Genomic DNA, 13,699 nt, shown 5'->3' on the forward strand with positions numbered 1-13,699 from the left:
ACAATGTCACTTTTGAGGAATGTCAGTTTTAAAATAAAGATGAAGAGAAAGCATTTCCAGTAAAACAAAACATTCTATTTCTCTTTTGAACTACTTTTTTTTCACTTTTGAAACTAATATTGTCCAATAAACTGTAAAATAAAATATCAACATTTCAATACAGAATTTTTATTTTGTTAATAAGACTGTTTGATTTTTTTTTAATTTGAGATCACAGAAAATGTTGAAGAAAAAAAATCTTTTCCAGAATGAAAGGCTGAAACCATAAACTTCACAACAAAGTTAAAAGTCCTATACCTGCACTGCTGCACTTTATTTATGTGCACTTTAAAACCATATTTATGGATTATACTGTTTCTCTCAACATGTTTAAAATATCCGTGTAACCATTCGTTTTCAGACAAACATATGTATTTCATCTGTGTATAAGCATATTTCCATGAGAAATTTAAAATCCACAGAGAGAAGACCAAATCTTGCAGTCATTATTCAGACTAAAGGCAGCAGGCACTTTGACAGAGTATGGAACACAGGATTTGTTACACAAACAGCGCTACAATTTCATTTTTTAAACTCTGAATGTCTATGCTTGTCATCACTAAATACACAAGTAGTTTTTGCATCCAAAAATGTAAATAACACATTATATGAACTAAACCATTTGTCTAAGGTGGCCTTTCTTAGAAATGAAAGATTTGATATTTAGAGGAATATAAACAGTCTGAAAAATCAGTCAATTGAATCTCTGTGACTCCAATCCAGGAGTTGCAGTTGAACTCAAAACTGGTCTGTTCTGTACAGAATAAGTAAAAAAGCCTCAAAATGTCCTAGAGGCTAAACGCTGTCTAGCCAAGTAAAACAGGCACGATTTATCTGCAGAACAGGTTTTTACACACATTGTAAAAACAGCACATATACAGATGTGTACTGTAGCATTATGCACCCCACGTCTCTTTGTGGTAGGAGCCAGCTCTGGGTTGTGCTCTGGCTCACTGCTGCCTCTGGGTCGCTGCTCTGGCACAGGCAGGGAGACTGGGCAGGACCCACGCACAAGCACAGGCCATGCGGTACCCCACTGGCCCCCGGGGCCCAGTGCTGTCACCCCGCAGTGCCTAGCCAGTGGAGGGGCCAGAGGAGCAGTCGCTCCTGGGAGGCCGGGGCTCGCTGTGAGTAGAGGTGCTGGGCTCACTGGCCTGTGGGCAGGACAGCGTGGAGCTCCTGGAAATCCGTCTGCAGCGTGCTTTGGGTGTTAGAGCACATTTTCCATTCAAAACCTGGAACTGGATATTGTGCTAAACCTCCCATCACCAAATACCCACATATGAGGCAAGTGACTGGAACAGCAGAAACAACCATTGGAGGTACTGCAAGCTATTTACTCAGGGACCTGTTAGTTTAGATAATGTCCTGTGCCGATGGCAGTGGGCCCAGGCCTGTCCCTGTTGAAGTCAATAGATTCATTGTCTTAACCCTGAGCAGGGTAAGCCTCATGTGAGGCCAGTCTGGGTCTAAATTACATCTTTCAGATGCACATTGCAGATTGTTAAACTCCTACGTGAGGAGCAGAGACATTGCTGCTGGAATCCACGGTTTCAGATTGCAGAGCAGAGAGCTGAATATACAGTCAAAAACTGACATGAAGCCTACTTTTAAATGCATGTGTGTTTACGTAATCTATCCCCGGAATTGTTTATTAGTATTGTGAACTGTAAGTATATAACCTTAAAATAACCTCTTCATCCAGTATCCTATTTGCAGAGGAAGATATTACACCCCTTAACTGGATCCATTACTCTCCCCATGCTTCCCTAAAATAACTGTTTTGATTTGGGAATTTAAATGGAAGGAAGCATATGTATGTAGGCCGGCACATATTTAAAATATCATTTCTGTTCATTGAGCTGGTCTAATTCTGCTTCCTTCTTCCTTCTTGATCATGGTCTTTAAAGTACTTTGCATCAGATCCATTAGCTTCTGCTTTCACCTGTGTGTTGTCACTCTTCTAAAACAATGGAAACAGGGTCATGAACAGACAAATCCTGCACCAGCATGGCCTACCGACTCTCAGTGGAAGAGGACTATGCTTCAGATGATCCCAGAAAAGATGAGAGCTTGCCACTGGACCAAGATGAATGGAGTCTCCTTGCATCCTTATATGTACCTTGCTAAGGACTACCACAAACCCTAATACACTTTGTGTGAGCATCTGATCTCAGTTTATCTCCAAAATTATTAATTTTCTGTTGCCAGTGTATAGTGGTTACCTGAAAGTGAGACAGGAGGAATTACCTACCACATCTCCTGTAACAAAGTGGGAGATGCTGTGCTCAGTGAAACGATGAAGATATACTTGCAGAGCAGGCTGCTCTACACTGATTAACTATTCTTATTATGCAGTATATTATTCTTATCTATACAACCGGTGTTTACACACAATGGATAAAAACAAGTCCATTTGCCAAGTCAGACCAATGAAAACATACTTTCTTTATTCTAATTGTCATTTCTAGTAAAAATAGCATAATAACTGTAGAATCTCTACAAACCCTGAAAGACAGCAGAATTAGAAAGAAGGAATGCTCCTGTTCCACTGTGCAGAACTTCTTTAGTGATTTGATCTGCACAAAAAGCAGGATCCAGGAATATGCATAATGTTATTTCTTAAGAAGGAGAATAAATTTTGTTTCTTTTACATGCCTATTTCTAAATACATTTTTGTACTCAAACAAAAATGTTCTTGTATTTGAGGTCTTAGCCATATTATTAGTGATAACAACAAATCAAGGTTGCTGAATCCCATTCTGATTTATTTTGCTGATGGTGTTAAATAAGAAGTACATAAAACACAATTGAGTCATTTTAAGTCCTCTCTTCAAATCCTAATCATGAATTGCTGCATCTAGGTAAAATCTAAACAGAACAAAGCTTTTTCTTTGGTGTAAACAGGAAGATGTACAGAGCAGAGTCCCCACAAACTCCAGTGGAGGTAAATACCTTCACTGCCTGTTAGGATTTCTGGTTAGAAATTTGCTCAGTGATATTGGGACTGTGCATGAATGACTACACGGGATCTATTATTAGGAATAATTAGTGCAAGGAAACTAACTACGATGCATGGTATATAGAAAAACACTAGCCTAAGGATAAGAAAGGTCTGACAGTTGCTCAAACAGAAAGAAAGATGGAAATGCATTGTTTACCTGTGCTGACAGCTCCTTCTTAGTTGGTAGTGACACTTCTGCAGGGCACATTGGGTCAATCAGCCCTCACACTCCAAGGCAGCTTGCTTTGTTCATTTTCAAGCATCTACCTGCACAGAAACCAAACTGACTTCTCTAGCTAAGGCATTGCACAAGTCCGGATAATGATTAGATTCTTGGCCCAAAGACCCCGTTTGAAGAGGATCTCAAAACTCTCACTGATGAAACACTCACAAGGGACAAACATGAGTACTGCTGTGTGCAGACCAGTAGCAGTGTGGCAGGACAGGGCTTGATTTCAGCCCTTCTGATAATAAGTGCAGCACTGCAGCAAGGGGCGTCTATTGCTGAAGATCTGGAGCTCACCAGCATACAGCAGGGCACTCCAGCTGTGCGAGAAGGGCAGGATGGCAGTGCGAGCAGCCATGCAGGAGAGGTACATGCATCCCTGCTGTGTCAGTCATGCCTGAGCTGTAAGTGATGTGACAGTCTAGGACAGCTGAGCCCTGGCATGGTCTCTGCCATCACACATCATATTACATGTATACCACAAGTAAAGGTTGGAGTGTTATTAGCCCTTGTTATGCCTGCCAAATTAGCCCCACTCTGCACACATACACAGTACCCTGTAAATATGTACCTGCTGATCTACACAACTCCATATACCTTTTGCCAGTCACAGGTGATTCCTGGCCTAGAAGTCATGACCCTGCCACAAAGCAGATAAGAAATGTAGCAAGTAGAGTATTTGTTGGATGATCCAGCAGTTCTCCCACCACTAGATGTGGTTCATGGATCTCTCCTCTCATCTCACTTTTCCCTGAGTGATACCCAGATGTCTTCCCCTGCAAGGACAAGCCTTTCACCCTAAGCAAGCACACATGAGCCCACACAGCAGAGCTGCACTCCTTGAGCCTGACAAGAGCTGGAGCCTGCAGCTGCATGCAGTGCACACGAGAGGAAGGAAATCCAAGATAAGTGATCTGCCACATAGCCACTGATCTTCAGATGGTCAGATACCTAGATACCTGAGCACCAGAGAGCAAAGGTTGCAATGCTGGAATGCAGCCAAAGTTAACCTCAAGGTCTTCAGACAGCCAATGATAGCTCAGTGTCTGCTCAAGAAGTGCTATCACGGACCAGACCAGTCACCATCTTGCTGGAGGAATGAGTTGTAACTAGTGCCTCTGCCTGTTCCAGAGGATATATTTGTGGTTAGACAGGTGCTGCACATTTCATTATTTCATGTATCTGCTGCAGCAGTCGTTCTAAACCCACTTTCCTTATTTGTTCATTATAGGAAGAAGTCCTTCATTATAGTGACACCTTTTTGGTCTCTGGATGCAAGAGCTGTCTGGACAGATGCCATTCTTCTTGTAATATCTAGTCATGCATATCACAGTTGAAAAGTACTTTTATAGTTTCTAGCTCAGAATAGAATCCACGTGCTCCCCTTTTGTGCCTCAGCAGAGATTTAGCTGTCTGAGATGCTTGCTGTGGGATCTTGCACATCCCATTTAACACCAACACTGAGACATAAAGCAGTATCATATGCCCTGATCTGTTCCTACATAAGGACTCAGGGCATGATCAGTTGTCTTTATGAAAATTCCCCGTGAACCCTGGCATGAACTGCATATACACCAGATGGGATGCAGCAAAGACAGGATAAATGTAATTTCCATTTCTGAACTATTATTTTGTCTTATCAGGATACCCAGACTCCCAAAATAACAATGAAAAGTAGAGATGGAAACATAGCAAAAGTCACTGCAGAGCATAAACAGTAAAATAAGACAGAAAGGGGCTATGTCTCCCCACTCTGCTCACATCCATGTGGGAGGCAAAAGTGAACAGACCATGACAACAGCAGAGCTGTTGTGACAGGCACAAGACAGGTAGACTTTCAGGGAGTCATTTTTCCACTTAATAAAAATACTTAATTTCAGCCCTGACTCTGCTCCATATACTGGGAGCCTTTCAGTGGTTAGGAGCAGTACAATACGAAGTCCACAGTTCTGTGGTTCTCTGGTACAGTGTGATGAGCACAGGTCCATTACATTCGCCATTTTGTAAGCCTGCTTCTCAATGTCATCAGGGGCCACTTGCTGACAATCTAAATATTTGGATATGTATAAGACAGCAGAAGAAGAGCAGCAATATTATGGTCTTATAACCCTAACTGCAAGTCAGTACTCCATTCAATTCTTAGGGTTTTTTTTCATCCTATTAGTCCCTCTCTTTATGAAAGTTAGATAAATAATTTTTCTCCTTCTCAAGCATCAACATTCAGATGGTATTAAGGAACAGCAAAACATAAGACAGTGAAGTGCTGCTTTATGTACAGCTTTTTCCATGTAGCCAGCCAGAGCTGACTCATTTTTGAATGTTTATTTGCAGATATTAAAACAGTTGCCTTTAAAATCTCCTGTGAATCCCTCTGTCACTTTCTTCTCCTTGTAATCCCAAATTGAAGCAATGAAAAGAAGGTTATCATTAGATCATCCGTAAAACGTCATCTTCTGTCCAACTTTTATTGTGGGGTACAAGAGATACTAAGAGTATCATAGAGAGAGTACAATGGCTCTTATGCCTTGCAAAACAGACAAGCAGTTTTGCATAAAGCAGTGAGGACAACTCCTGTATGTGCAAACAGTAAATTTAAGGTACATGCATGAAAAGTAAAATGTGCTCTTTATGTTGTTGATCGCTTCTGTTATTTTTCAGAGTTTTTTGTTGGTTAGTTAGTTTTACTTATGCTCAGTGAAACAATTCCTTTCTGCTCTTCAAAAGCAGAATAGCTGGGGTCCTGCTGGCCACAACAGGAATAGGACTGGATACAGATTCCCAACAGTTGTAGCAAAGGTACCATAGAACAATCCTTTTTCCTAGACCTGCAATGTGCTCACAGATCAAAGATGCATTTTAATCCTGACCAGTGTGCTTTAATGCATGAACAGATTAGTTAGCATCAGAAAACTTCTAGGAACAAACAGGTGGCCGAAAGGAGTTATGTTAAACTTATATGTCATTATCCATACCTTGTCCCCTGTCTAGAAGTACCTTTTTTTTTTCTTTTTTTTTTTCCAAGCACAACATTTAATAAAAGTAGATGTCTGGGCAGAAATACACTCTGTCACTCTGTCTAGGTATTTCATTCTCCTCTACAGCAACACCACTCTGGCAACAAGTAAAATTTCCCCATTTAGTTATATGATTGCCAGTCAAGAGTTAATGAAGCTACATCAGTGTAAAAATGATAAACATAATGAAGAATAAGATCCCTTATTGCTACTTAAACCACTAAGCTGAACACCTGTACTGTCTCTGCACTTTCAAAAGAAATGTATTTTATTTCAGAGAATTACAGTAGCACTTTGTACATACCAGTCACAAAATTATTAATCTTGTATAAATCTTGATTTTTCTACTTGCAGATACTTGCAAACATTTTGGCAATTGTAACCTGCGGGTAGCAAACTGAGATCTTTTTTCTGGAGGTTCTGTGGTTTTCAGATCTGGTACGAATGAATCACCTTTTTTCATGAGCTTCCTTCCCAACTGGTCTACTTAGTAAACAAAATGTCTCTGGATAGGGAGTCCCAAATGTGCTGTTTTTAACAGACGTTTTCATTTTAATACACATATGTTGAACATTGTATCAATGTGCAAAGTCATAAATTAGCTGGGGAAGGCTTTGAAAGATGTATCTTGAAATAGAGTGAATCTGTCCTTTAATTCACATCACAAAGAACAGTCCTTTGTACTGACAGGCTGAAAGAAAGTCCCACCAGAGTGTGCAACGAGACACTCACTGTAATATTCTCTGTGTCACTACCTTAATCCTGCAGCAGCCAAAGTCATTCAAAGTTCTATATAGCAGCCAAAATGTCTATCCATGACTAGTTTGAGAGACTTAAGTATTAGTGTCAGAGGTACTACTCCTCTTTGAATCCTGATTTCACCAGTACTTTCACTGAGTACTACTTGAGGCAAAGTCCCATGAATGCCTGCAGCTGAGCTCTGAAAAAAAAAAAAAAAAAAACGAAATCTGTGAATAATTAGCCACTTAGAAATCTCTGAATAAATTTCAAACAAAAGCAAGTACATTTTAAAGGTTCTGTTTTGGCTCAGTGCATGATACATGGATGAGAAGATGGGACTGAGGATCACACCATGCACCCTGCTTAACTTGGACTGTGACCTTGGACATTGGAAAGAGGTGGGATTTGATCCCAGGATAGCAAATACGATTCTTCTCTGAAAAGCATTTGCTCTCGTGTGGGGGAGGAAAGTTTTCGTTCGTTAAAACAGGTAACTTCCTTTGCCTGCCCCAGGCTGAGCTGCACTTGGCATTCATAGGCATGACTCAAAATGAAGGAGAGGGTCCTGTGAAATACAAAGGCAGCTGCCTACTCTACAAGTCAGTTCATGCAAGGAGATCCGCTGGCATTTGGTGCTGACCCTATTTGCTTTCTGTAATTTGTATTTGCCCGCAGATACTGTGCCAACGCTAAATCCCCCTTCTCTCAGGAAGCCATTACCAGCGAGGCAAACGGAGGAAAGGTGTGCGCCGGACCCTGCCGGCCGTCCCGGGTCGAAATCGGCCGTAGCCCAGGTGGGGCCAGCCGCCCGCCGAGCCGCTCCCGGAGCTGCGGTGCACCCGGAGGCCCGGCCCTGAGCCCGGCGGAGCCCCAGGGAAGTCCCGCACCGCCCCGTACCCCACGTCCGATTGCTCCACCTCGGAGTGAGTAGAAAGGTTCCCTTCAGTAGCCTCATCTCCAAATATTTTTATTTGCCACCTCCGCTGTTTCCGTCCAGCGGGCACTCTAGGCAGCTGCTGTCAATTCGCGCGAAAGCACGGCGGGCACCCGGCCCGGGGAACACGCACCTCATCCCGACGGAAGCCGAGGGCAGCGGCAGAGCGACCGTGCCTGGCGGAGCGCGACCGCCCAGCCCCACGCTCGCGCCCCGGGCGGGCACCGACCCTCATCACGGAAAGCGGCGGCGGGAGCTCCGCGGAGGGACCGGAGCCGTGCGGGGCCGGGGGGTGCAGGGCAGGATGCGTGCAGCCCCGCGCACACGCTGCCCGCGCTCCCGCCGGGGCGGAGCTGCGGGCCCTTCGCGAAGCGTGGAGCGCAAGCCGGCTCGGAGCCAGCCGGAGGGTTCGCTGTTCCCACAGCACCCACCTGGGGCCTTGGCGCCCCCCAAAGCTAGGGCCCAGGCGCAGACCGCCCTCCTGGGCTTCGCTGCGGGACCCGCCGGGGCGCCCGGCCCCGGCCGCCCCTCGGTGGCCACGGTAGCGGGGAGCCGAGGCGACGGGCGGCGTCGGGGTGACCCCTGGCCGGCCCCCGCAGCCCTCCTGCTGCCGTTGCCCCTCGGACGTTTCGCAGAAGCCCGGAGCAGGGGTAGCTGCAGCGCGGCCGCTCCCTCGCAGAGGGGCGAGGGGGAAGAAAAGGGCTCTGTCCTCACCAGCGGCGACCGAGGTAGCCGAGAAGCTCCAGCGGGCCCCCTCCGCCCCTCGGCACACGCGTTTCCATTTGACGGCCCATGTCTCCTGCCAGAGAGCAGTGTTTATTCATTACATAAACAGAAGTGAAAGGAATTAAGCGGGTAGATATGATAGCTCAGGGGTACCTTTCAGGCTCTTCAGCATAGATTTTCCATGCTCATAGAAAACAGGACATCCTTACAACCGAAAACAGGCAGTAAGTTTTGTAGCTGTGTATTCATAAACAGCCAACGATGGTTTCCATTTCGGTTCTGCCCTACAGCATGCTAAGGGCAAACAGCTCTTTTACATAATTTGATCGCTGTTACAATTTCCTCTGTCCCTAGCACTTTCCCTAAATGAATGACAGCATGACAAAATTAGCACAGATGCTTAAAAGGTCAGCTTATAGATAAAGGTTTTCACTGCAATTTCAAGAACGCATAGGTGCAACACCTAATTTGAACACGCATAGGTTTCATCCAGGTAGCCTGTTCATGGTGCGGGAACCAAATGCACAATAGTGAGACATAGGTAAATGAGGCAAAATTATTGCAGTTACACTCTGGTGTGCTAGAACGACTCCCTACACTTCTGCATTGCAAGGGCCACTTCTCTAAAACGATGCAGGGCTGCATCCCACTACCTCCCTTCTTGCTCTTTGCCTCTCCTGCCTCCATGTTTCTACAGGGGAAAGAAAAGAAAGAAAATGGAAGAAAGGGAAGAAAGGGGGGAAGTGAGGAAGAAAAAGCTTTGCATCAAGTTCTGGACATTGGCACAAGAACCACCAGCTCACACATCCGATTAGGACACAGAGACATTTCCCTCTGACTGACCTGGTCATTCCCAACTAAGCAACACAGAGCTCCACACTGGAACAGTCATGAGCAAAAGCCACATACATGTGTACAGCTTCAGGAGATACTGGACCCACAAACTGAAGACAGAGAGCCTGGCCCAAGAAAAGTGCATTACACAGATTTAGATTTGGAAAACAAGTTATTGTTAAGAGACTGGGCTGGTTTACCCCTCAGTAAACCAGCCCCAGAAGCAGGAATTCAGGACTAGTCCAAACCCTGCAGCTTTCACCAGTGGCTGGAGCCAGTGGGGATGCAAGCTCACAAAGAGCAAGCCTGAGCGTGCTGGCTTGATTCCACTGCCTGTCTGCTGCAGCCCTCAGAGGCCCCTGCAACCCAGGGGGCTGAGGTCTACAGATGGAAAACCTCTGGATACTGGCAGGTGTGCAAGTATCAAAGTATGAGTAAGAAGATGGCTGAGACAGGAGAGGGGAGCGTGCATGGAAGCAAACTTTGTCCCGCATAGCTGTCAGTCTCTCCTCTCCGATCTGTCTCTCCTGCCAGACAGCTGCTGGTGAAGGAAGTGACCACATGGCCCCGCGGTTGCACAAGGAGCAAACCGCACAGAGCCAGAGCAGCCGGCGCGCGGTCCCTCCTCCTTGCCTCGCCCGAGCCTCCCTCCGGGAGCACGGAAAGACCTGGAGGTCCATAAACGAACGGGGAGGTGAGACTGCGAGATGAGGGCACACAGCCGCCGGGCAGGCTGCGGAAGCTCATTGCCGCTCCAGCGGGGCCCTGCCGGCGCAGGACAGGCTCGGGGCAGGTGGCGGGGAGGCCGCGGCCGGTGGAGTCCCGCCGGGACAGCGCCCGGCCCGCTGGGGGCGGCGAAGCAGCGCGGAGCGGTGCCGCCGTCGGGCTGGGCAGAGGCGGGTCACGGGGAGGGCGGCGCGGCCGCAGCTGCGCTACCGGGGCACAGTCGCTCCCTCGCAAGCGGTGCGAAACGCCGCGAGCGGAACGCTTGTCCCGCCGTGTCTCTCGAGCCTCCGCGCCCCCGGCCGGCACCTCCTCCAGCACGTCTTTAGCAGAGGCGTAGCTGGAGCAGCGCGGGTTCGCCGCCCGCCGTCGTTTTCGGGGACCCCCGGGGCAGGGGACGGCGCCGAGGCAGCCGCAGGGAGGTATCGCCGCGGCGGCGAGCACGGGCCGTGCACGACGGGTCTAGCGGGGGTGGGTGGCCCAGCTTTACCGCAGCTTAGTTTCAGCGCCCGCTTTTCGTAAACTGACCACGATGACATTTTTAATTTCTCAGCAGCCCGACTTTTTCGCGGGAGAGCAAGTTTCGCTAGAGCGCCCTTCAGAGAGAAACACCCAGCCGCACGCATTTGCGCTACGGTGCAGTCTGAGATTAAGAAGCCCATGCGCCAATACCCTCTCGTTAAAACCACCCTTATTCTCCGCGTTCAGCATTTTCTTCGTGCTGCGCCTTGCTGTCAGATATTTGAGAGATCTCTCCTGCGTGTAACTGATTAGCACTCTCCCACACACACATCCTCGCATTACTTGTGAGAGAGAGGAATCAGAAACAGGCGCAGTCCTCCCGTTGGAGAGTCCCGCGGGAGTCCTCCGCTCCTCCTCGCTCCGCGCACGGAAGCCCGCGCTCCCTCCCGGCGCTCTCCAGCGCTCGGCTCCGCTCGCAGCCTCGACAGGACAAGGCCGGGGCCGCCTGGCCCGGCCCAACCGCGACGGACTGCCTTCCCCCGGCAGGTTTCCCTCCTGTCCCGTCTCTCCCTGCTGACAACCCATCGACGAACCTGCCGCCCCCGCGGTGCTTCCGCAGGTCCCCAAGCATGGAGCCCGCGGGGCGCTGAGCGGCGCGATTAAAGCACCATCCAAGCCGTGCATCCCTCCGATGTGCATGGAGCACCAGGGAGACGAGGGCGCGCAGAAGCTGGCGATTCACTAAACTCTGTGTCTACGTGCTTTCATCTTCTCAGAAACGATGCTGTGCTAGGAATACTCACTAAAATAGCGAGGGCGCGTAACTGTGAAATGATGAAGTTTAGACTGGACTTTGGAAAGGTAGGGGACAAAAGCGTACAGGAGAAGCACGGGTGGAGTCCGGATAGCCAAGCCCGTGAGCTATCCGCGTCCATCCCCACGTACACACTCTCTCATTTCTGACCTCTTCTCGGAAAGAACTCTTCTCTCCAACAAGCTCGGCAAACACACTCCCTTCTTGCGAAGAGCCCCCGGCCATAGCAATACCCAAGCTCCGCTACCTGTCTCCGCAAGGCGCGTTATCTTCCTGTTCCTCCGTGGCTCCTGCGCCGCCGGGGCCGCCGACCCAGCCGGCCTCGGGACGGAGGACTCGGCCCGCGGCTCCGCGCAGCCCTCGGGGCGGCCCTGGGCGAGCCCCCCCACCCCAGCGCGGGAGCGGCGGGTCCGCGGCAGCGGCAGGGACCGAGGATGGGGGCGGGGGGGCTGCCGCAGGGAGCTGGGCGGGGGGGCCGCCAGTGCATCCGCGGCTTTCCGCACCGCCCGCTCGTCGCCTGGCGGAGCCAGGCACCGAAAACAAGAAACACTGAGAAATCTCCCGTACACTCAATTTTTCCTCCAGACACACGATTTATGAATTACTGCTGCACGTTTGCTATTCCCAGTGGGAACAACGCCCGTATTGATTTTGTTGGCTCCGACTGCTATATTTGTCTTGGAGAAAAGGTGTACGCATACAGAAAAGGTGTTATTTTATCGAAATCTAGTATGCAGCCGTCCGCGAAACGCGCACAAACACTCTGAAATAGCGCGGGGAAAGGACCGACGCGCAACAAACGGTGCTGCTCCGGCCCTGCAGCGGGGCAGGTCTCGTTGCACGCCGGCCCTACCCAGGGCTCTCTATCCCGTTTCCTCCACGGCATATTTCTTTGGAGGCCTCCAGACCAGACGCTCGTTTTCTGTCGCGCCGTCTAGAACTGACGATAGCTCTAATGCTGTACCTCTGACGGTCACGGACGGAGAGAGCTGCGGAGAGTGAGTGCCGGCGGGCTCCGTCCTGACTGCGGCTGCGGGCCAAGCCCGACGCGGGACGCGGGCGAGCGCTTCTCCCGGCCGGAGCCCGCGGGGCGCTCTCCTCCCCAGCACTCGGCCAGCGGCAGCCCAGGTCGTCCCGCCCGGAGCAGAGGGGGCCTTGCGGGAGTCCCGAGGGGAAACCACTGTGCGCGGCTCCCGGGCTGGGACCGGACGGTCCCGCTGCGCGCCCCGATTCCGATTTGCAGCGGCGATTCCCGGGGAAGAGGAGAAGCTTCCGGCAGCCGGGGTCCCCGGACATCGCCCTGCGGGGCTGTGTCGGTCACATCGCGGCGGCGCGGGCCCTCGAGATCCCCACACCCCGCCATCCGGTCGGCGCGACGGGCGCACGGCGGCCCCGGCCGGGGGACGGCATGGGCAGCAGCCCGAGCCCCATGGGGAGATGCCCGTAAGCCGTTTCCAGACGAGCGAGGAGGGCCGGGCCGGGGCGTCCCGGGACTGACAGGGTCCCGCATCCGCCAGCGAGGACGCTCGGGGACCCGACGGGCGCGTCGGACCCTCCCGCTCGGCGTGCCCGGGGCGGGGAGCGAGAACGGAGCGCGCCTGCGGCCGGCCCGCGGCGCCCCGCTCCCGGCGTAGCGGAGGCTGCGCGCCCGCGCCCAGCCCCGGCCGGGACAACCGGCTCCGCCGCCCCTGCGGCTGGGCTGGCTTCCGTCGCGCCATTCTAAACCTCGTCGCAGTCAGAAAAGAGCGCTACTTGCCTGTCTGTCTGAAAGACTTTGTGGCGGCAGCAGCTGTTAGGGATCCTAAGACTAAACTTAAGCGAGACTCTGTCTAGGGTTAGATCAGTTTTAGCTTTGGGCAAACGAGAGACTTACTGGGTATATACCGGATTCACTAAGGCTCGGCGCCGTCACGCACTCAACTACAGTCGTACAGATTCGGGGCCTAGAATTTGAAACAAAAATTTCGGGGGGGCGGGGAGAAGAGCAAGTATTACGGGGTTAGTCCTTTCCTACAACGTTTCAAAAGCAGAACTCTATTTTATCAAACTCGGTATTTCCAACCGTCCGGGCAATTTTCTCAGCTTGATTTACGGAAACGCCACAAAATGTCTCACATCTATCGTCAGAGCAAAAACAAAAAGAGAGGGAGAAAAGGGTGGAAACATAACGACAAGTTTAATT

At 50.0% G+C, this 13,699-nt stretch overlaps 1 protein-coding gene across 1 annotated transcript; it reads right to left on the minus strand.

Annotated features, from left to right (window-relative positions):
* Positions 1 to 7,740: 7,740 nt before the first annotated feature.
* LOC126913396 (translation initiation factor IF-2-like) lies at positions 7,741 to 11,288 on the minus strand. Its single transcript, XM_050712358.1, has 4 exons — positions 11,046 to 11,288; positions 10,152 to 10,703; positions 8,092 to 8,757; positions 7,741 to 8,007 (listed from the first exon to the last, which is right to left on the minus strand). Exons 1-4 carry the CDS (start codon positions 11,286 to 11,288, stop codon positions 7,741 to 7,743), a joined length of 1,728 nt encoding a protein of 575 aa, XP_050568315.1.
* Between the last annotated feature and the right edge of the window lie 2,411 nt (positions 11,289 to 13,699).

This window comes from Cygnus atratus, chromosome 8 (assembly GCF_013377495.2).
Source record: "Cygnus atratus isolate AKBS03 ecotype Queensland, Australia chromosome 8, CAtr_DNAZoo_HiC_assembly, whole genome shotgun sequence".
Lineage (NCBI taxonomy): Eukaryota > Metazoa > Chordata > Aves > Anseriformes > Anatidae > Cygnus > Cygnus atratus.

Bases quoted from the DNA above. Each gene is read 5' to 3' on its own strand.
- LOC126913396 (XM_050712358.1), bottom strand. From the start codon at position 11,288: ATGGGTTGTCAGCAGGGAGAGACGGGACAGGAGGGAAACCTGCCGGGG. The intron at 8,758-10,151 runs GCAAGGAGGAGG...GCTCTCTGGCAG, and splicing joins CGGAGGGAGGCTCGGGCGAG to GAGACATGGGCCGTCAAATG. The intron at 8,008-8,091 runs GTGCGTGTTCCC...GGACGGAAACAG, and splicing joins TCGGCTTCCGTCGGGATGAG to CGGAGGTGGCAAATAAAAAT.